Here is a 23073-nt window from a genome sequence, read left to right as displayed (position 1 = left end):
GGGTGATTCTCACGAAAACTTGGTTTTAAAAATGTAAAGCATGAAAATGTAAAAATTGCTTAAATTTACTTTTTTCCCACCAGACATTGAAAAACAAAGTCTGGAGTAAATGGGAACATTAATTTAAAAACTTTTACTTATCATTTAACACTTTTGTAACATAATTAAAAAAATTAGTCCTAAAAAATCTCATTACCGCAACAGTCAGAAAACATCAACACTGACATATTTTCAAAATGACATGACAAACCTGAAAGAACATAATTTGGAGATTCTGCACATGCATTTAAAATCAAAGTATTATGCTTCTATTAATTAAATTAACATTTCATAAGCATTTGTTGCGGTAATGATAATCAAAATGTCGTGTAAGCATTCTGACAAGACAATATTTCAAATTAACTGTAAAAAAATGATCTTACCTAGTAGCTATCTTGAAGTAACTGGTCCATGTGCTTGGTCACTCAAAATCAAACTTTATTAAAAATCTGTATGTGTGCTTAAACTGTTCTCAAAAAGTGTTGCGGAGGATGAGAACATCAGGCATGGACACATCATTTTCCTAATTTTTCTTCATTATTTTTATACATGAATATTCATAATATTTTTGTGTTAATTTGATTAAATTACAACACAACGCATGTTCAAACACAGCCGGACACATTGCGGTAATGAGAATTTCAGCAGAAAATGAGATAAAATTTCCAATTATAAATTCTTATGTTGAAATCACACATTGTGCAAGGTAGAACACAGTATTGTGTTAATTCTGATGCTTTTTAATGTTACTATATTACCCATTTTAAAGCTAAAATCATTAGTGCCGTGGTGTTTCAATGGTTTCGTGAGAATCACCCATATATAAAAATTGCTTTTCAATCAACGATCAAGAAAATTTCACAGGAGACTTCACCAACACGTATGAATGAAAGGATTTATTGTAGTCAACCTTTTTATTATTTTAGGTGAAATTTGGAATGCATGCACAAGACTGTTCAGGACACAGATAAGTGCTCAGATTCATGGACGTCGCCCTCCCTGCAGTGATCGACTGAGGAAGTCTGTCTAAAACCAGCAACACACATAGAGGCACCAATACATTTACAGTACATGTACATCAGAAGAGCTCACAGGTAGCCACTGCCTCTTAAAGCCAAGTTCACACATCAGAGCATGTCGGTCCAATATCCTCTAACACGATTTGTATAGTTAGAATGCAGGGAGAACATTAAAGTATTTTCGAATTCCAAAACAACAGCATAAAATAACTCCCTAATTAAAATCTTTCATGCAAATGCCAAATGTTGAGCATCCAGTGGTTTATTTCCTGAGGTGCAACAGTAATTTTATAATTACTGTTAACTTGAAACAGCTGTAGTGTAGGTGTGTGAAGTTAATGCATGAATAATGCATTTGAGCAGTACTTACCAATCGTGTATCAAAGTTGAACAGGTTTATATTCTCATTCATTTCGCAACATTATGTTATTGCTTGATTGTGGTATGATTTAGCAAAACCCTGTCGTAGGATGCTTTAAAATTACTGATGTAATGTGCTTAATACTCCAGTTATCATGATCACTATATGGGACATTACAGCACTGCTTTTAAATCCTACATGTCAAATGAGCAGCTCGTCGCAACTTTAGTTTGTTTCGCTACTGTATGTGCACTTGTTAGCACCCAATACGATTGAATGGTTATGAACATCTCTTTGCTAAATAATACAATTATCATCCATGATTAGTTTTCGAATGGCCTCTACAATCACTTCAAAATCAACTGCCTTTCTCACTTTGAATAGCATGACATGGAAATCCTTGTTTGCAATAATCCGCTCTATCTATCTACAAGTGGGAAAAACATACAAAAGTAGAAATAAATTTGGCAGCACAACAACAAAAGAAAGAGAAATACTAATGCGTATATACAACAACACTCTGTAACATACCGGTTAATATCAGTATACTTACTGTATGGAAACAATGTTACAATAACCAAAAAAAGGTACAAAAATGTTTAAACAAAATGTAAATCATCAGTTAAAACCAGTGACCACTCATCGCCACCATTTTCCGCTTGCTATGCGAATGCTCGGGGGAGACTTGACAGAAAGTAAAAGTCCATCTTGGAATGTTGCTTGAGGTTTGTCTTTGTGAGAAACACCAAGCGGAATGATCGAGTCAAAATTGAGAATTTTGGCAGTGACCGACCCCCCACCCATCCAACTGAATCTTACTCTCTCCGTGCTGATGCAATAATGGCTCAGACCATCACCAGTGTCTTAGATTGCCACTTTGGCCACCTGTTCTTCCAGTTTGGTGATTCTTCTGTCCTGCAGTGTGACCAGATCTCTAAGGGACTTGACTTCTCGAAGCAGCTCCTCTAACTTCACTTCATTCTTCTACAGAGCAAAATAAAGAAGCAGAAAAATGTGTTTAAGCACAAATTCAACTCATTCACATTCTTATTCCTGAATGCTTGTAAGTATAGTCTTTATCAGATGTCAAATGCACAGAACATTGCCTTGTTTTCCAGATAAAACCCCTATTATGGTCACTATAAAACTGGGTGACCTAAAAAGTCACACTGGATCTTACTCTGGTGAGCTGGGGGGATGCAGGCTTCTGAGGAATAGGTGGCTCTTCCACCTTTTTGGGCGCTTTGTTATCCAGCATGTTTTTCTTGACTACTTTGAGGTCGCGGTTTTTGCCTGGAACATAGCCGTGTTTGAGGGAGATCAGGATCGGCTCGCCATTCTTGCCATCAAACCACTCCTCCGCCTCTAGCGCGGGGTCTGGACCCGCTGTGTCTGGGTACAGGTCATCCTGAAAGAGGTCTGACTGCCAAGAACAAAAGAGATAGGAAATACTGTCACTGTTAAACTGCTTTGCCAAACACAAACTATATATAATATGGAAAAAAATGTGATAAAATATTTGGAATAATGTTATAGATAAATCTACCCAGTCTCACAAAATTATCTACCTTATAGTCACGTAATTTTTTGATTCTCTATTGTGACACTGTCACGAACCTCCGCGTTTTTCGCGATCGTATCACAAATTTTTGTTTTTGTGTCATTGTCACGTATTGGTTACTCAACTGCTTTTTCCTATTTTTAAACCATTTTCAGTTCGGTTTAGGGTTAGATTTGGTGTTTGCATTAGGGTGTCACTTTAAGTATTCACTGTTACATTTTTTATTGTACATATATATATATGCGTTAACTCGAGTTACTGTAACTGCCCTATTACAGTACCATAACTGTACATTGTTTTACAGTATGATGCCTTTACCGCAGTTCCATTTTACAGTATAATACCCTTACTGTAACCTAGTTTTAAAAAGTATACTGCCTTGAAGGGGAATCAAACCCAGGTCAGCTGTATCGTAAGTCCATAACACTACCACAGTGCTACAGAGTCACTTGATAAAAGTTACTCGCTACACTCCCCAAGTAGCCTCTTCTGTTACTCTCCCGACACTCCGAGTACCGAAATCTTGGCGTCACTAAGTTTAAAGGTTCTCTAAGCGAATTCACGCGTTTTAGACCATAAAACATTTTTTGTTACATACAGCAAACATCTGCTTGCTTCCTGTCCGCTGATCAAACTGTAAAAAAAGCGATCTCTGTAGACAGCCCAGCCTCCACAAACTGCAATAACAACAAACTGGCCAAACTTACACCAGAAACCATAACAAAGTGTTCTAACCAATAAACGGCAAGAAGGATTTGGGGGTTGGGTTTGGTCGCGTTCATGAAAGCACGGAAGGGAGGGGGAGGAGTTAACTACGCTCAGTTTCAAAAATCAACAAACAGATTCGCTTAGAGAACCTTTAAAGGTCAAATTCAAATCTGACGGTCAAGCATTTATCCATAATCCCTTTCGTGTTTCTATCTACAATTCTCAATAAATTATTTACACTGCTGAAAAACAATTCACATTTTGAAATTTGCTTCACTGCTAAAAGCAAAACAAATAAAATGTATTTCATTTCATAGATATATTAAATTTTTCCATTTTATATGCTTTTATAACAGTGTTTTATTCAACTATAGTAGCAATACTGTTGTTTTACAGCAGTCTACAGCAAATTCAAAACATACAGTAAATCACTGTAAATTAAATGTTAATACCCATAATGCTATGCATGTTACAGTAATGAACTGGAAAAGAAAATGATGGTATTTTACTGGGCATTTTGTGGTAAGTTACTGTAGAAATTACAGTTAATTCTAACAGTGTTGGTTTATACAATTTTTTCAGATTTATTTTTTTCATATTTTCAAAATTTTAAACCATTGTCGCCTGGCGTTAAGGTTAGAGTTGGGTTTGGGTAAGGATGTCATTTTATGTAAATCTAACCCTAAACCGAAGCGAAAAAGATAAGAAAATAGGACAAAACAGTTGAGTAACCAATACGTGAATATGACACATAAACAGAAATTTTTTATATCACGAAAAAACGTGGAATTTCGTGACAGTATCACGAAAAAGAATCAAAAAATTCTGTGACTATAGGTACGTAATTTCGCGTGACTGGGCTGAGATTAATATAACTTTTATCTAAATCATACAAACATTTATAGCAAATGCCAGAATTTTTATATTGTGGCACTGAACATTGCTAAAACTGATTAAGAAATACTGTAAAACTAAGATTTTAAGGAATAAAGATATTAACAAGACAAACATGATACAGATAAAAATACCTTTCTAGGAACGGTCATAATAATTGGCTCACATTTTCTCTCATGCAGTTTATAAAACCTGTGAGAAAAACAAAAAGGTGTTATTGTAATAATGAAAAGCTTTGATAAAAACAGCACAGCCAGAAACCACACCAGCAAAATGCATCGAAAGAAAATGCTACACATGATTCAAACTTTTCTGCCTATACTTCCTGAAAATATTGATTTAAAATATTTCCATAAAATAATAAAACATATAACAAAATAAATTTGATGACCAGGGCTGGTCTTTACCTCCTAGTTACATTTTATTATGTGTGACTAAAATGTTTTCATTTTATAATCTAATAATAATTAAATACAGAATCTACTTGTGACAGCATGTCCACTAAAACCAATGATCCTTACAATGATCATTAAATTTTAGTGACATTTGTAAACCACAGCAAACCCTGTTCACTGCTACATTGTCACCCAATAGAATCTACAGCACATGAAAGACTAAAGGCTCCCCCTACTGGACGACATAAATCTAACAACATGATACATGATACATCACTCGGAACCAGGCAGGATTTAGAGGGCTTTCACACTGGCAGTTTAGTTTGAAACAGGGCACAGTTCACATTAAAAACTTGTAATGTGAAAGCTGTTTTGCGGAACCATGAGCGCACCAGGTGCCAAATAATGCATATGTTACATTGTTTTTCTGATATCTACATAGAAGGTATATGACTTTATTAAGTGCAAAAAGGATCCAGAGACAGCTTTACTTGTACATTTACAACCTTAGGATTTGTCCCTAGATTGAAATGGTCTATTATTACCTTATTTGAAAAGGTCATAATAATAATGTTGAGCTCTACTCTGATTGGCTGTTTCTCAGAGCGTCTCATTTCAGTAGCGCTGTGTGTGTGCAAACAGACTTTATGTTTGATTATCAGACGAAGATACCGATTTTGAGGAACAATCAATTACTCGGAGATTGGAAATTGACGTTTCTGAGTGGTAAATTTCTGTTTTTCAGTATGGACCTGCAAAACGTAACTGTAACGTCAATAGTAGAACTTCAGCCTAAACTGTAGCATATAGCATTAACTAGCACAGTGGTTCCCAAACTTTTTCAGCGTGCGCCCCCCTTGTGTATAGTGCATTTTTTCGCGGCCCCCAAAAAGAAAAATTATGACAAAAACAGTTTTAAAATGTAATATTTTAATTAAACAAATTAAACAAAAATTATACCTAGTAGTCCTGTTGGTTAGTTGGCTTATTATTTTTTAGGTTTAATTACACACCATTCATGATAAATGAATGTATTTGATAAAATGTAATAAAACTAGGGCCCCCTGGCACCATCTCGTGGCCCCCCTGGGGGCCCCGGCTCCCAGTTTGAAAACCACTGAGCTAGCATATAGCGCTACCTTACCAGTCACAACTTTGTTTTTAACATTGTAACAACATTGTAATAAATTGAATGTGCCATTTAATGTTGGAGGCGTACATCACGACTGTAACGTCACAGTCGATGTTATGTTAAGATTGCCCTTACGAAAATTAACCATGGTTTTACTACAGTTAAAACCAAAAAACCATGGTTACTGTAGTAAAACCACGGTAACCACAAAATAACCATGGGATTTTTGTAAGGGTGGCCCATTTTTCCAGTGGTCTTTTGCATGCACAAGGTTTACATAAGAAAGAGGAAAGTGTTAGTATAGTGTTTGAGGCTCACGATATGTCATTACCATGTACAGAACTCTTATTATTCATCTATGCCTAGATAAATACAGTTTTACATTCTACTGCACCTTTAAAGCACGACTTGGGTGCACACTCATCCAGGAAAAAAGTAACCTGCGCATGTGTTTAAGCTAGGGCTGTCAAAATTAACGCGTTAATAACGCGTTAACGCAAATTCATTTTAACGCCACTAATTTTATTAACGGAGATTAACGCAACGCGCAATTTCTGTTTGACCCTTGGTCCAGCCCATAGTTGAATGAACAGAGACGCAGACAAATGTGACTCTCTCTAAATGAGTAAAAGGTTTTCATAGAAATAAGAACATTAAGCAAATTGTCTACCAAATCCAATGCTCTAAATGCTCGTTGGACATCTGATATGATCTTTATTTATACGTCTGAGAGGTGTAACGTTACCGTCCTCCGGCTAATGCTTAATCTAATACAAAGATGCGTCTCAATTCATTTTGGTTTCGCTTTTATGCATGACTTAGAAAATAGACTGCAGGACTTGCTTGATGTTAAAAGAGTCATTAAGAGAGATAAAGTTCGGTACCTGATTAATGTTAAAGAGTTATTAAGAGCGACAAGACTCAAAAGCGATCCCCTCACGCTGACTGACTGATATCTGAAGCGCGTGCACACAGACGCGCGAGTGCGCGACCCGGATATATAGACATCTACACAAAATTACAGTTTTACAAATATCTGTTTTGATAAGAATTCACGCAGGTAGGCTCTATAATCTGTTATGTTTTAAGTAAATGTTTGGTTAACTGTTGGGTAAAAATGTCTGATGTGTAACATTATATTAGGTCACTTAGATTTTAAGCAGTCTGTCTCAATGTCAATCAAACAAAAGGAAAAAAAGTTGAACATACATTGATAATGTTTTTGCTTTGTGTGTGCTAAATCTATTAGTTTTACCAGTGATTTTAAGGTATTGATGTGGTAATATAATGTATGGATGTGGAAATGTTTGTGGTAATTTGACTCTTTCAACTTCAAACACGTGTAGTTCTGTCATATTTTGTTATATTTCAACAAATCATGCATTGTTCTATGTTTTAATAGAGAATGTCAAAATATGAACAACTATTTTTTAAAAATTTGCTAATTCCGACTCAACTTGCCAGCACAAGTCACAAATGATGCAGCAGCAAACAAAAATGGAGAAAGAAAAATCTTCTGAAAGGAAAATTCATATACAAAACAATGGCTGGTGATTCTGTTAAAATGTAAACAGGCTGTTGTTAACATACATTTGCATAAAGCATCTATATATGTATATATGATTAGAATATTAAAAACCTGAAAAGTGTTAAATTAGGGTAAATTTAGAATGGATAAAAATGTGCGATTAATTTGCGATTAATCGCAGTTAACTCATGAAATCATGCGATTAATCTAGATTAATTTTTTTAATCTATTGACAGCCCTAGTTTAAGCCAATGACGAAGCTCATTCGTTTCCACAACGCATGATTACCATGACAACTGATGAATTACGCATTCCAAAGCACATATGCACAGGTGTTTTACATCTTCTTGTACGTGCGCGTTGGTGATGACACAAGATTAACGCAAGTGCACCGGGGTTTGATAGAATCGAGTAAGCGTAAAACCAGACCAACTCTACGGGGTGTGCTGGGAACATTCGCACTCGGACCGCAGCAAACAAGCCCAGTGTAAAAATGCCCTGAGTGAGCGTACACAGATAGATCAACAATGAATTCAAAATTATGTAAAAAATAAAACACCATTAATTAGCGCCCTCTCATGCTACGCGCAGTGCGTACAGCCGTACGGCTGCAGACGTCACTGCTCAGAACCATAACCACACTGGTGCTGAAAAACATTAAATTACAGTAAATTACAGTGAGTAATTATAAAAACACCAGAGTCTTAAAGGGACACTCCACAAAAAATAGGCTTATTTCCCTGCTCCCCTAGACATAAACTTTTGATTTTTTACTGTTTTGGAATCTATTCAGCTGATCTCCGGGTCTGACGGTACCACTTTTAGCATAGCTTAGCATAATCCATTGCATCTGATTAGACCATTAGCATCGCGCTAAAAAATAACGATATTTTTCCAATTTTAAACTTGACTCTTCTGTAGTTAAATCATGTACTAAGACTAACGGAAAATTAAAAGTTGCGATTTTCTAGAGAGATATGGCTAGGAACTACGCTCATTCTGGCGTAATAATCAAGGACTTTGCTGTCGTACTCTGTGTGCAGCAGGCGCAATGATATTAATCAGCGCCTGAAAGTAGTCCCCTTGGTAACTTTCAATAGCAGGGAACTATTTGAATAGGATCAATCATTGAAATTTCAAGGTTTGAATATGTGCCCATTTTCTCTTTTTAGTGCGATGCTAATGGTCCAATCAGACTCAATGGATCATGCCGAGCCATGCCAAAAGCGGCACCGCCAGACCCGGAGATCGGCCGAATAGACTCCAAACAGCAAAAATCAAAAATAAAATATGAAAAACCAACGGTGCAGATGCATACCTGGCTATCTCGCACTTGTTGACATCCAGACCTCTTTTAGGCATATAGCCCATGCCTCTCTGAGGCTCCTTGCTGGAAAACGTGTTGAGGTAGTGCACATACGGTGCCTCGTCTGTGATCTCAAAGTAACGAATGCTGCTGTCACCCTGGAAAGAAAACAGTACGGTTTTGTGTGTTTTCAGCAGGTAGTGTATCATACATTTAACAAATGTTATGCAGTTGATACAAAATGGCTGTCTATGTCTAATAAGAAAAGCAAGCCCACCTTTCCGCACAGGTAAACTACATTAGTATCAGGGTCATAGAAGGGAAGCAAAACTCCATTGCTGGTGTCCATTTCGTGCACAGATATTGGCTCCTCCATGTTTTTCTTTAAGGGACACACACAAAAATATCATCAACAAAACTGTTTCTTTTCTTATTTTTTTTCATTTTGTCATTTTTAAATACAGAAAAAGTCAAATTGTTTGGCTTACTGGATTCCATAAGGCCAGCTGTCGTTCACTCATACGACTGAAACCAGTGGTAAAGATATTTCCATCAGCCAAAAAGATGGCCCTCATAGGTCGTGCTCCCTCGTGGGCCTTGTCCTTCTCCTGTGATCATCAATGCCAGTGACACCATGAAATAAGGAGAGCAACCTACCAGGCCTCAATATATTTGTAAAATATTTTCACTTACTGCAATGATTTTCCCTTTGCGTGGATCAACAACACGCACTTTCTTGTCTTTGCACGCGGTACATATGAGGCTGCCATTGCGACTCCAGCAGACGCTGAAGATCACGTCGGGATGCATGTCCTCCAGGTTGATCATGGCTTCTCCTGTGCCCACGTTCCAAATGATGATGAGATTATCGCATCCTAATGGGGGAGGGAAGACAAGTCGGTTTTTAACAGTCGCATGTGCATGTAGATTTTGAAAACAAATTCAGGGAAATTTTACTAAAGAGACTTTGAATACAACATTATTATTCCCAATTTAGCATTCAAAAATATTAAGATCATAATCTCTTGTCCGTGGAGTCCTATGAAACAAAAGGTAAAAGATGCAAGAATTTTAAATAAGTAGCCCGTGGCATATATGCATGAAAAAACATTCAAAAGTTTTAATTTATAATATAATATAATATAATATAATATAATATAATATAATATAATATAATATAATATAATATAATATAATATAATATAATATAATATAATTTCAGTTCTAGATGCTTATTGATCAATTCAGAATTGTACCGACATAATACATTGATATCATACTAGCATATTCATTTATCTATTCATATATCACTCCACAGCACCTTTAAAAAATGTATTCAAATATTTTTGTTCCTATTAGGCACCATGATTTACTTGATAAAAATCCTTACAAATAAAAAACTGTATGCATATTATAATAAATATTTTCGATAATGTTTTTTTATTATCATTAATAAAAAAAATGCTTTGAGGTTCTGTGCATAAAAAGTCTTTAGGCATGACTACTGTATATTCAGGACACAGCACTGCCATGTACATCATTGCTTAAACAGCATTTAAAAATCTACATTGACAAAGAACTGCTGAGAAAAAAAGCATAAATATCCATCATTACCTGCACTTAGCAAAACATTGCGGGCTGTCGGGTGCCATGTCACAATCCCCACCCTCTTAGAGTGACCCTCCAACACCACCGCTGGCTCAGAGAGAGGTGAAGTGAGGCCATTCTCAGGGATCTGCCATACCTGTGTTACAAATATGGGAAAATTATAGCAGAAATGATCAATGAGGAGAAATCAGTGATACAGGAAATCTCACTCTTGCTTTGGTTTCTGAACAGGTTTCCTATGAAAGGAGATGTAAAGGATCTGAGCATACCATTACTGTACAATCCTCAGAACCACTGGCAATGACGTGATCATTGTGTGGACACCAGTCGATGTCCAGCACAGGGCCTGTGTGACCGCAAACAGTGGGATAAGCCTTATCAATACGACCCGTCTGCAAACAGGAATCAGAGACATGAGGCTGAAATTATGACAAATTTACGTAAATTAACTCTTAGAAAGCCACACTTCATTCCATAATGGGAATGTATAAAAACAAATTTGTTCTTTAAACACAGTATTGAATAAACTGTTGTGTCATTAATGCAAGCAATTAATCATTTATTAATATTTGAAGAGCTTCAATGCAAAACTCATGCGTCTGACATGTATTTTTTTAAAAGAGCATTATTTCGGACATTTAATGGATTCTGGCAACAAACCAGTATTGCTGAATGGCCTGAGACCGGTATTAGGCAGATTTGAAGCAAATGTATTTGATAAACATATATGTCGAGAGCATTCTGTTAATATCGTGTAATACACTGTAAAAAATCTTAATTCCAATAATGTCCAAAACCAATTGTACAGAATTTTTGTTTAAAAGTTCTGCAGCCAAATACTGTTATTTTACGAATTTTCCCCAGATTATTACGACCAAGTGACCAATAAAAGAAAAAGTGTAGGAGATACACTCACCTAAAGGATTATTAGGAACACCTGTTCAGTTTCTTATTTATGCAATTATCTAATCAACCAATCACATGGCAGTTGCTTCAATGCATTTAGGGGTGTGGTCCTGGTCAGGACAATCTCCTGAACTCTAAACTGAATGTCAGAATGGGAAAGAAAGGTGATTTAAGCAATTTTGAGCGTGGCATGGTTGTTGGTGCCAGACATGCCAGTCTGAGTATTTCACAATCTGCTCAGTTAATGGGATTTTCACGCACAACCATTTCTAGGGTTTACAAAGAATGGTGTGAAAAGGGAAAAACATCCAGTATGCGGCAGTCCTGTGGGCGAAAATGCCTTGTTGATGCTTGAGGTCAGAGGAGAATGGGCCAACTGATTCAAGCTGATAGAAGAGCAACTTTGACTGAAATAACAACTCGATACAACTGAGGTATGCAGCAAAGCATTTGTGAAGCCACAACACGCACAACCTTGAGGCGGATGGGCTACAACAGCAGAAGACCCCACCGGGTACCACTCATCTTCATTACAAATAGGAAAAAGAGGCTACAATTCCATGAGCTCACCAAAATTGGACAGTTGATGACTGGAAAAATGTTGCCTGGTCTGATGAGCCTCAATTTCTTTTGAGACATTCAGATGGTAGAGTCAGAATTTGGCGTAAACAGAATGAGAACATGGATCCATCATGCCTTGTTACCACTTTGCAGGCTGGTGGTGTAATGGTGTGGGGATGTTTTCTTGGCACACTTTAGGTCCCTTAGTGTCAATTGGGCATCGTTTAAATGCCACGGCCTACCTGAGCATTGTTTCTGACCATGTCCATCCCTTTATGACCACCATGTACACATCATCTAATGGCTACTTCCAGCAGGATAATGCACCATGTCACAAAGCTTGAATAATTTCAAATTGGTTTCTTGAACATGACAAATAGTTACTGTGTACTAAAATGGCCCCCACAGTCACCAGAATCTCAACCCAGTAGAGCATCTTTGGGATGTGGTGGAACGGGAGCTTCGTGCCCTGGATGTGCACCCCACAAGTCTCCATCAACTACAAGATGCTATCCTATCAATATGGGCCAACATTTCTAAAGAATGCTTTCAGCACCTTGTTGAATCAATGCCATGTAGAATTAAGGCAGTTCTGAAGGCAAAAGGGAGTCAAACACAGTATTAGTACGTTGTTCCTAATAATCCTTTAGGTGAGTGTATAATTGTCTTCTCATTTTACCCATCCACTGCAAGTCATACACAGACACAAATACTGGACAACTATCACTGCAACACCAAAACACTTCAGTCACCTCCTGCAAGCTGGGAATCAAACCAAAAACCTCTGGGTTACAATCAAGTCTCTACAACCACCACGATGCTTTGACACAGCAAAGCTTTCTAGAACCTTTATTTGTGCATTCATACAATGAACTCAACATTTTGAATTCAAAATGAGCTTGCATATTACTCACGATGTGATAATCTCACAGTATGAGAATGATGGTGTGATGTCACTGTGATCATGATTCATGACATGATCTTACATGTTTACTGGATTTTGCACCTTCTTGTGATGATACAGTTTGGTTGGGTTAGTTGATAATAAATATCATTACCTATATGGGACTGTTTCATAAATCATTATTAAATATTCAGTGTTTTATCATGTTAAATTGTTAGGATGGTCATGTACTTTTATTATAACAAACTACACATTTAATTCGAGATTTTAAATTGTTAATTTACATGAATTTGTATGTAATTCAAGAAAACAGAAAAAATACTGTATAAGTAATATTTTATATAAAAACAGATTTTCTGTATTTTCTCATTAATGACATAATACTTAAAGTCGCAATGAAATTGAAATGAACTATATATATAGGCTATTAATATTGTGATATTATTAACAAATTACTTATCCGTGAGCTTCATTATTAAAAAAAAATTGTGTGTGCTCATAATCTTTAATCAAAAATGCAAATCTCCTTCCCTCCTCAAAACAATCTCTCTTCACTTCCGCTCATATGGTATGGCAGGTGGGCGGGGTCCGGGAGAAGATCGCAGCGATTAGCAATTAGCAACACGACCCAACTTCAAACGATCCAACCAGATCTCGATGGACAAATTCAAATTCAGCCCTGCCTTATTTCATTTCAGAAGCCATTTCATTCGGATATACGTCACCACGGGGAAAATAAGGCAATCGCTACTTCCGTTTCTAGCGACTTTAAAATAATAGTCGAACTGTTAATTGACAGATGGCACCACAGTCAAGACATGGCACCAAGGCACCTATAAATAAAGGTTCTAGAAATCTTTGCCTTGCCAAAGCATTGTGGCCTAGTGGTTAAAGAGACTAGATTGTAACCCAGAGGTTGTTGGTTTGATTCCCACAGCTGACAGGAAGTGACTGAAATGATTCAGAGTTACTGTGATAGTTGCAATGTCCGTGTGTGTTCATGACTCACAGTGGATCGGGTAAAATGTGGAGAGAGTTTTTTCTCTTTCACTTTTTCTTTTATTGTTCACTTTGTGTTTGATCTAAAAAAAATCTGGGGAAAATCTTTAAAATAACAATATTTGGCTGCAGTACTTTTGAAGAAAATATCTGTACAATTATTGTTTTTGTACATTATTGGAATTAAGAAATTTTACTTTCATTTTATGGTTTTTGTTTGGAAACCGTTGCAGCCAGTCATTTGACCATTTTTTACAAAATATTTTTTAACAGTGTGTCTTTAGTAATAGTTTCTATCTAATTTTTGATGCTCGACCTGAAAAACATCGGTCTAATCCTGGTTGTAAAACTTAAACTTGAAACAAACTGTAAACTTATTTCTAAAATCTGATTGGGTGATTGAAATGCTGTCTCAGGGTCAACATAATGTTGCCCCGAGGCCATCAACCACTTGGCAAAATCAGAAGAGCCCATTTTTGACAGAGGTGACGTTTAGCAGCTTTCGCATCTGAGCTCCTCAATTTTTAAAAGCATTTTAAAAGCATCCTCATGATCAACAATATTTTACACACAAGAATTTTTCAGGGAATCAGCAAGAAACTGCTATGCACACTTTTACTAAATCAATTTATAACTAGCACATTATTTAGTTAACTTTGGATATTATCTTGCAGAAATGTTGTAAGATATTATGTTATTAGAGTAACTTCATGCCTGTAGGATTCGAGAGTTATTGCTTACCTTTTGCTGAGGGAGAACAAGAAAAGCTCCACCCCCACTAGCTTCCACGATAATGGCAACAAATTTGGGGTTTACTGCACAGAAGGCACTGTCCCAGGTAACTCGTGAAACCCTAATGTCATCATAGCATTGATCATTCTTCACCGCCTGACCAAACACATGACGGAATTTACTCTGTCGTACCACTCGTCTGATCATTTCTACAGAAGAGAATTGGAGAAGAGTTTATTATGTTTTTTTTTATATAAATAAGAGTTCAAAATTGTATTATTATATATTAATACAAAATTCTTTAATACATTATTATCTTTATCAACTAAAATTTTAATTAAAAACATATGGATATTGAAAATTAAGAATGTAAAAAATCTTATTAGGTCTATCATGGCATAATGGTAGATAAATCAATGCATTTCCAATGCTTTTCTCTTCCTTTCAGCTTTAATATTGATATTGTATCATATTAGTGTAAGATGAGCTGTGAACTGGAGACCATTGGGAAACAGTTTTCCATTTCACTCTGTATGCACTCCCGCATCAGGACAAGGAGAAATATCAAATGCAGTTTTACAGGTCTGGGCCAACAAGGCTAGACAACAGAAACATACACTGGAAAAAAATTCTGGAAAAATTACAGTATTACTGGGTACTGGCAACTAGCTGCCAGTAACTTACTGTAGATTTTACATTTATGTTATTTACTGGCAAAATTTTTTTTCAAAGTTAAATGAACATGAAACATTTTCAGACTTTATCGTCTACAGTAAGTTACTGGCAACCAGCTGCAAAATTACAGCAATTTTTTTACAGTGTATGTTTCATACGGTTCTGCATGTATATCTTAAAAACTGTCAGTTCTGTTTGTATAAATAATGTATCAATGTAAAGCAATTTCATACAGCAGTTAAACATACTCATTTTAATCATACTAATAATATAATACATTTGTTATTATGCATTACTTATTTATTATCAGAATAACTGTTGTGAATATGTATCATGTATAGCCTATACAAGTAAAAAAAAAATTATCTTGTTAATCTTTTAATTATATTATAAATCACAACATTCATACATATAAAAAAATTTATGTAGATTTTTGTAGGATAAACTATCAATAAGTGAGCATGACTTCGTTTCCAACAGTGCTTAAAGGCTAAATCTAATGAGCTCCTACTACAGCATTTTTAATGGACAAAAATGCTGCCTACCCTTATGATGCCTGAATATGCTGTTTAGTTTGACAGGTTAGATTCAAAACCTTATAAATTATTTATAATCTATGTTATTAATACTTCAAATTTATTTTCGTAATTATACATTGATTATTATCATTGATTATTTGAGCTTCCTCTAATACAACATATGCATTATCCGAATGAAAACCATGCGGTCCCTGACTGCTTATTATTACCACTAGTTGTGTTCAAAATAAAAAATAATGAATAAAAAAATAAAAATAAACAGTGTAATAATAAAATAAAACAGTATTTGCGAGAAAGCAATGTGATGATTTGAATAAAGTCAAGGATGTTGTGCTGGAAATAGGTCAGATGTGTGGCTGTGTGTGTTCGCTTTCTAATGGCCGAGCTTCGTTATTGATGATAAGCATCCCGGTGAACAAAAAACAAAAACAAACAAGCAACAAATAAAATTCAGCAAGAATATAAATTAATACATAGCAGGATAAATTACACAATAAAGCAAAACAATAATCGATAAAGAAAATATGCGCTAACAGTGGAAATCAAAAACATGACATAATCGATAGATGGGCTCTGAGAAAACGAGCTAACCGCTAGCCGTACCAATGAATGAAAGATACGCAGAAAAAAACATTATGCGTATAAATCGTTTCACTTACGCAGCTCATTTTCAGCTGAGTAACGTAAATTTGTATACACTTGCAAAATGCGAAGTGATTTTTGATTCATACGCGAGCTATCAACCCGGCACAGGTCATGATGGACTACTTCTAATTCATATCTCACTATTTCTGCACATCTTGCACGTATGCATGCCCATCAACCACAGCATGTCGGAAAATAATGTGAACGAAAAAATCCATCAAATACACATGTACGGACGCAAGTGTTGCTGGTAGGCATTGGGTGCTTGTTTTAAATCAGTGATGCTTGCTAAAATCGAGCTAGCATTCCTGTGGAGGCTATTGCACCACTGACCTGCCATACATTAACCGTGACAAAACGCTTACCTTTATCAGTACCGCGTCCCTCAAAGCGTTAAATTCAAAGCATTAATTTTATTTTTCCACAGATTCTGGTTGTGCTGGTGACTCTCAGTCAATTGCGGCTAGCCACAATAGCTTCCCTCCTCTCCTTTATTCTGAATGAACGGGAGAAAACGCCCTTGTTCTCCTCTCCCCTCCCCTCCTCCTAATGTCCTCCTACATGGACATCACTGCGTGTGTGAATGAGAAGTGGTACAAATTGTACCAGACTGGATGACAGGTCAGTGTGTCTTAAATGTGTAAGGACATTTAAAATTTAAAACAGTACTAACGTGACTATCTGTACATCTCTGTATGATGTACACGTGCAGCTTTTCCCACACATGCATGCAACATCTGTACCCTTTACAGGGATGATAATGTTACACAACTCTTATAATTATGTTAAGAGTAAAAAAAGAATGACGATGTGCTACGTCTAAGTAGTTGGGTTATGTTACAAAGTGCATTGTGCCCTTAAATCAAATCTGAAATCTAATTTAAAAGTCTTATTTTCAGATTTAGTTTACTTTTCAACAAAAAGCTTTTAAGTGAACCAGGATCTGTCACCAGCACTCCAGACAGCTTGAACGGAAAAGAAAGTGTGGATTTCACAGACAGGGTAACGTATAGACTTTTGTAAACCCCTTGGCGAAGGGAGTAATGTAAATAAAATGTTACTTTCTCTTTGTCTGGGATCCTCTTCCCGAAATGCCATCTAGAATTCGTCTTTAATTTTGCCACTGAGATGACTAAGGCCCTGTCCCATTTCTACCCCCTTAAAACTTCCACTTGGTTTTGAGTAAAAGTAAAGTCCCTTTAAAGGAACAGTATGTAAGAAATTTATATCAATTAATCATAAAATGGCCCTGATATGTCACTAGACTTTAATAAATCATGTTCATTCCAAATACTTATATCACTGACAACAGTGGTCCGGCCAGGATATTGTCATTTAAAAAGTGGAGTTACAGCCCTCAACTGATGTTTATGTTGTCATGTTGTGTATTGGCCACCAGTTGTCTGATTGCAGTACCAGTTTTAGCCACAAGTTTTGTGATTGCAGTACCAGTTTTGGCCACAATCATACATACTGTTCCTTTAACGAGGGAAGTGGGGGTTCAAATCTTTCTCTATGAAATGGGACACATCACTATGTGAAAAGTAGCGTAGCGAACGTGCGTCACCTACGTCACGTGCAGCGTGATTATTATTAATATGATTGATCTCTCGATAAGGTTATATGTGTTCATGTAAACGCCGGAACACACATCCTGAATATTGACAAAACTTCCCCGATCAAATTTATATATGATGGACAGACTCTCTCAAAGCAGTCGGGAGACATCGTCGGATAGCTTTGTGAAATATTTTCTAACATTAGTGTTCAAAACTTTACAAACACAAAACTCATGTTCAAACTAACATATTTCCAGAATTTTAATATGCTTATTTGCGAAAATGTAGTTGTTCTTTTCCAGCGGCATCTGCCATCTTGTTCAGAAAGTTTGACCGGCTCGCTGGGCTCGGAAGGTTTCCTGGGTAATTTCATCTCCCACTTCGTTTTAAGCCAAGCTCTGATCCAAGTCTCCAAAACTCTAAATACCAAAAGAATACTGAGAATTAAATCAGCTTGAAAATCCATCTTACCTTTCTTTGGCGAGGATCTTCTTTCCCTATTATCGGGAGATGTTTTTACATCAAAGGCTGTCTTCATCTGTGACACTTTTAGACTTTGGCTTGCCATTGTAACATCTGGCCTGGCTTCCGTAATATTTGTCCTGCTGTGACGCATAACCTTCTCAGGGATTTTGTTGGTGTCTCGGATAAGTTCGGCAACAGGCCTGAATCTGGAGAGTTCATCTTCATCAGAACTGGAAGAATCGCTGCTTGGAATTCTGCGGGTAAGATGAGTATATCCGGTTGGCATTGTGGTGGATTTAGATTTTTCTTTATCCACAATATCCAGCATGTGGCGGTTAGAGTCATAGTCACCATATTTCAAAGGATATTCCATGTTTGCCAAATCAAAGTCTTCGGATGCGAGGGTCTTTTCCATTTTTGTCGGATTACGAGGCTTCTTTGGCACAGGTGGTGGTGGGCCCTTTAATTTAGCTTTTCTTTGCAATAGTGGTCTCAGCTGAGACATACTCAATTCTTTCAGTTCATCATCACAGAGCTCGTCAACAGTTCCTGTTGGGTTATCGCAACCAGTTGCAACCAATTCATCGTATATACAACAATGTTGTGGAATATCCTCCTCAGTTCCAAGCCCTATGGACAAGCAATAAGGCAGCATATCCAGGCATGACGAGGGATATGTTTTCAAATCTTCAATGGATTCCTGTGCTGCCAGCCTTCTTCCCATTTTGATGTTTTTGAGCAGCAGGTCAGAATATTCGTTTGGCTCATCCACTGAATTCGAAGCAGATTCCTTTAGTCTCTTTTTAAAGGGATTCTTTGGTTTCTTTGGAACAGGTGGTGGGGGTCCTTTGATTTTAGCCTTTTTTTCCATCTGAGGGTCTGGGATGTTGGGAATTATACTCTGTATTTCATCGTGAGGAACATACAAATGCGAGACGTCGGATGACATCTTCTTCTCCCGATTAGGATATGTATGAATTTGAAGTGGGGGTGTGATCACAGCTGTGAAATACAAAGGCTCTTTCTCGTGTGTCAAAGAAGCTCTTGCGGTGTTGCCATCAACATCTGAGGGTGAAAAAGAAATTAAGCTCTTTATGTCAACTGGATTCAAACAGTTACCTTTAGAATACATTGAGTCTTTGGCTTCTCTTTTAAATGCATTCTCTGTATTTGTGTCATCCAGCTTGTAGATCTTTGGATCGCAGACTCTTTTACCCAGACACCCTTCTTGACCATAGCAGATGACCTCATTCCCTGTTATCTGTTTGTCTGGAACAGCTTTTTGAGTTTGACCGTTTTCACCTGATAACCCAAGTAAAGGTGAAGTATTACTTATTCCATTCAAATGACTATCACAAGCTGTGGATGGTGACCGAACAGCTGTCTGATAAACGGATTCACCGTCTCTTTTCACAGACTGTGAGTGTGCTCCAAACACGCCCTTTCTGGCTAAGTGAGGTGCATTGCCGACCGGGGCTTTTTTAGCACTGGTTCCAACTAAACTCTCAGATGACATGGCTGTTGAGTGCTTTTCCATTACAGTAAATGCCCCTTTGTCATCATCATTTGGCTTCTTGGCGTGAAAGTAAACCTCGGGAGGGTCAGACAAAGTATCGCTTTGGTTAAAATCTGGGTGGAATGTGCTTAATGCCTCTTGTTCAAAGTCCTCCTCAATCCTCAATGAGACCGGACCTACGTGTGCATTCGTGGGTTCTGCGACAATCTCATTGTTAAATGAGTCGAACCTCATTGTATGTGGGGTGCATCTAGATTTTAAAACTTGACTCTCTTGGACCAACTGCGATTCACCACTAGGAATATTTAAGTTTTTATTCTTACCTTCACTAATCATTCCTTCTCCTCTTAGCAACGGCAGTGACGCATGGAAAGTCGGATTTCTTTGGTCTTTTCGAAAGTTTTCTTTGAATGTCGCTGCAAAGTTACTATATGCATGTGTGCCACCGTTAGGTTCTTTTAAAACACATGTCGAAGTATCACTCACACCGGGAGATCCTGAACTGATATTTTTGTCCCGCTGGAAACCTAAATCCGGCACACTGAAGCTCCCACACCCTGACCGACACATTACACTGTCAGTGTTTGAATATGAGCTTACTTTATGAGCATTCAGGTCTTGATCAGCTTCATACACATTTGATGTTTGGGAATCTTTCAAATGCTCATATTTGTCCTCCGAAACTCCTATTACCTGGAATGTCTCTCTTTCAAGTAATTCAGAATTCTTTAATTCTCCCTGATCCACTGAGCGTTTTCCTAAAGATGTCTTTATTTCCGCATCATCTTTAATTTTATCATTCGCTCTTGCCTCATTGTTTAAGTTCCCTTTGCGTCTTTCATATGTTGTCCATGTCTTATTCTTCTCAGTGCACTTCTTAACATCATCTATCGAATCTCCTTGATAGGAACCTTCTAACATCTCTGGAGAACCCTTGGGATGAGTTTTGTTAGTCATTCCTGTTGTTTTGTCAGCTTGTTGCTGGTCCACAGCCCCAGATAGTCTCAGTCGGTCAGTAGCAGTTGTGTTGTTTGTAAGCGCTTTGAATTCTGAGGCACGTGGACCTCCCGCCCGGCTCAGCTGAGGATTTGGTGTCCCAGCATTCTGCGAAACATCCGTGTCATAACTCCTGTTGATCTTTTTTTCTCTGTGGTTGTCATTAGGTCTTGTGGGTTCCTGACCTAGAGAGTTCTCCGGAGGGGAGGTGTCTGACCGACTAAATATTTGATGTTTTTCTTTACTGCATTCAGGTTCTGTGGTTCTGGAAAGTTCCTTCTCCCGGTCTAAGATCTCATAGTCATTTATCGCACCGGTCAAGACTTCCTCTTCTTCTAGCACCTTGTCCTGTTTCTGACCCATTCCTTTTGTGATGAACACATATTACCAATCATGAGTATATAAACAGACCATGTAGCTTTATCTGAAACAACCCCCCTCCCAACTTAATCTCTCTCTCTCTCTCTCTCTCTCAATCTCACACTGCTTTTTTTGGAATGTCGCAATGCCTAAAATTAAATGACTCTTGATGAGTCACAGAACCAAAATGGGTGCTTGACAACTGGCAGGGCAGATCAGTTACCAGGTGCCAAGGTCACATTTGACATTAAAGGGGAAAACCCAAAGACTCCAAACATATCCCTTGGCTCTTGCAATAAACACTCAAGATGTTTTGCCCTCTATGTCGGATCGGGAACATCGGATCATCTTTAAATTATGAAACAATAACTGAAAATACAAAAAATCCTCTATGAAATTTAAGATTTGAATTTTCATGAATTTGTTTTGTGCTTTTATCCATTATTACTAATGATTACGTAATAGTTTATTTACCTAACCCAAACATTGAACTGTGTGACCTCTGGAAGAGTCATGAGTTTATCAGTGACCTTTTAAATCTTCCATTGGCCATTCTGAGTGGTTTAAGAGTATGAAGCAATGCATGATGCCCAGCTGACTGTAGGGTCTCATGGGAAGATGTGCTCAATATAAGCCTAATATAGCCTAACAAGATAAGTTATAAATAGGCCCTGGAGGATTTATTGCTGTCATCAGAAGTAGCGAGCACAATATTTTTCTTAACTTCACAAAACAGCGAAAACTGTAATTGCTTAAGAGTTCAATTGTACATTTCATTAAATGTCAGGACAATGTCAAGTCATATAAATTAAGCTGACTAGACATTAGCATTCGTCTTGGTAAATGGCAATTTGTATACATTGTTTATGAATATGGCCACACATCATTAAACATCACTTACGGGATTTGACTCACGGTTGTGCCGTACAGCATGATAAGATATTTTAGGGGTCAGCGCACAATGCTGATTATTTACTCTGTCGAATCATTAGTCTGAGAATGTCAGCTGTATAGACGCTCACTACTGAATGAACTGGAAGGTTATATTATGGTTATCATTGCACAAGCACCATGTAGTAAATCTAATAGGTTATTTTGAGGTTGATGGCCTCAGCCAGCAGCTGAGAAAGGCCATCCATAAAGTCTCTCAGTGTTTATCTCCATGACTGCCTTCTCTCAACATTTTGCATTAATGTCCTAAATTGGAACCTATGACAACAGTCACGATATAGATTTAAATAGAAATGAGCGAACTGTTCCAGTTGTCAGCACTACAATAAGTTAAAAAAATAAAAACCTTTTCAACGTTTTTCTAGTTAAACCTCTGACAACAGTCTCAATATTTAAATAGAAATGAGTGAACTGTTCCAGTTGTCAGCACAATAATTTAAAAAATAAAATATTTTTTACTATTTTTCTAGTTTTTCCAGTTAGATAATCAACAAATATATTTTCTAATTAAACTAAGGCCTAGTCCTGGCTTAAGATAATCCCTGTCTAGGAAACCACCCCTACATATTTTTAGAAGTTCATTCTTAAAGAAAATATTGTTAATGGGGAAGGAACTTGTTTACCCTTTAAATAAGTTTGAATTAATATTTTCAGCCCATTGCCGAATAATTTATGTGATTTGTTTATTTAGACAGAAACATTTGGACATTTTTT

The 23073-nt window shown here is 37.0% G+C and overlaps 1 protein-coding gene across 5 annotated transcripts; it reads right to left on the bottom strand.

Annotated features, from left to right (window-relative positions):
* Positions 1-916: 916 nt before the first annotated feature.
* coro1cb (coronin, actin binding protein, 1Cb) lies at positions 917-21459 on the bottom strand. 5 transcript variants are annotated; one of them, XM_055199436.2, is made up of 12 exons: positions 20376-21459; positions 18543-19838; positions 14663-14862; positions 10821-10970; positions 10558-10687; positions 9637-9818; positions 9432-9551; positions 9221-9325; positions 8956-9101; positions 4717-4774; positions 2600-2842; positions 917-2403 (listed from the first exon to the last, which is right to left on the bottom strand). In XM_055199436.2, the coding sequence occupies exons 1-12, from the start codon at positions 21409-21411 to the stop codon at positions 2284-2286; spliced, it is 3786 nt and encodes a 1261-aa protein (XP_055055411.2). In that variant the 5' UTR covers positions 21412-21459; the 3' UTR covers positions 917-2283. The 5 variants fall into 5 exon arrangements, with proteins under 5 accessions (XP_055055411.2, XP_055055412.2, XP_055055409.2 ...); XM_055199437.2 differs by having other exon boundaries at positions 18543-19601; positions 20376-21458; XM_055199434.2 differs by having other exon boundaries at positions 18543-21445.
* Positions 21460-23073: the final 1614 nt, after the last annotated feature.

The sequence above is a fragment of the Misgurnus anguillicaudatus genome, chromosome 22 (genome assembly GCF_027580225.2).
Source record: "Misgurnus anguillicaudatus chromosome 22, ASM2758022v2, whole genome shotgun sequence".
Lineage (NCBI taxonomy): Eukaryota > Metazoa > Chordata > Actinopteri > Cypriniformes > Cobitidae > Misgurnus > Misgurnus anguillicaudatus.
The sequence above is the reverse complement of the archived record's forward strand: the minus strand, read 5'-3'. Positions and strand labels throughout refer to the sequence as shown.

Coding starts and splice junctions, on each gene's coding strand:
- coro1cb (XM_055199434.2), bottom strand. CDS start 21,411: ATGGGTCAGAAACAGGACAAGGTGCTAGAAGAAGAGGAAGTCTTGACC. Junction 14,863..18,542: donor AAGATCCTCGCCAAAGAAAG/GTAAGATGGATT, acceptor TCTCTTCTGTAG/AAATGATCAGACGAGTGGTA. Junction 9,326..9,431: donor AGCTGGCCTTATGGAATCCA/GTAAGCCAAACA, acceptor TGTCCCTTAAAG/AAAAACATGGAGGAGCCAAT.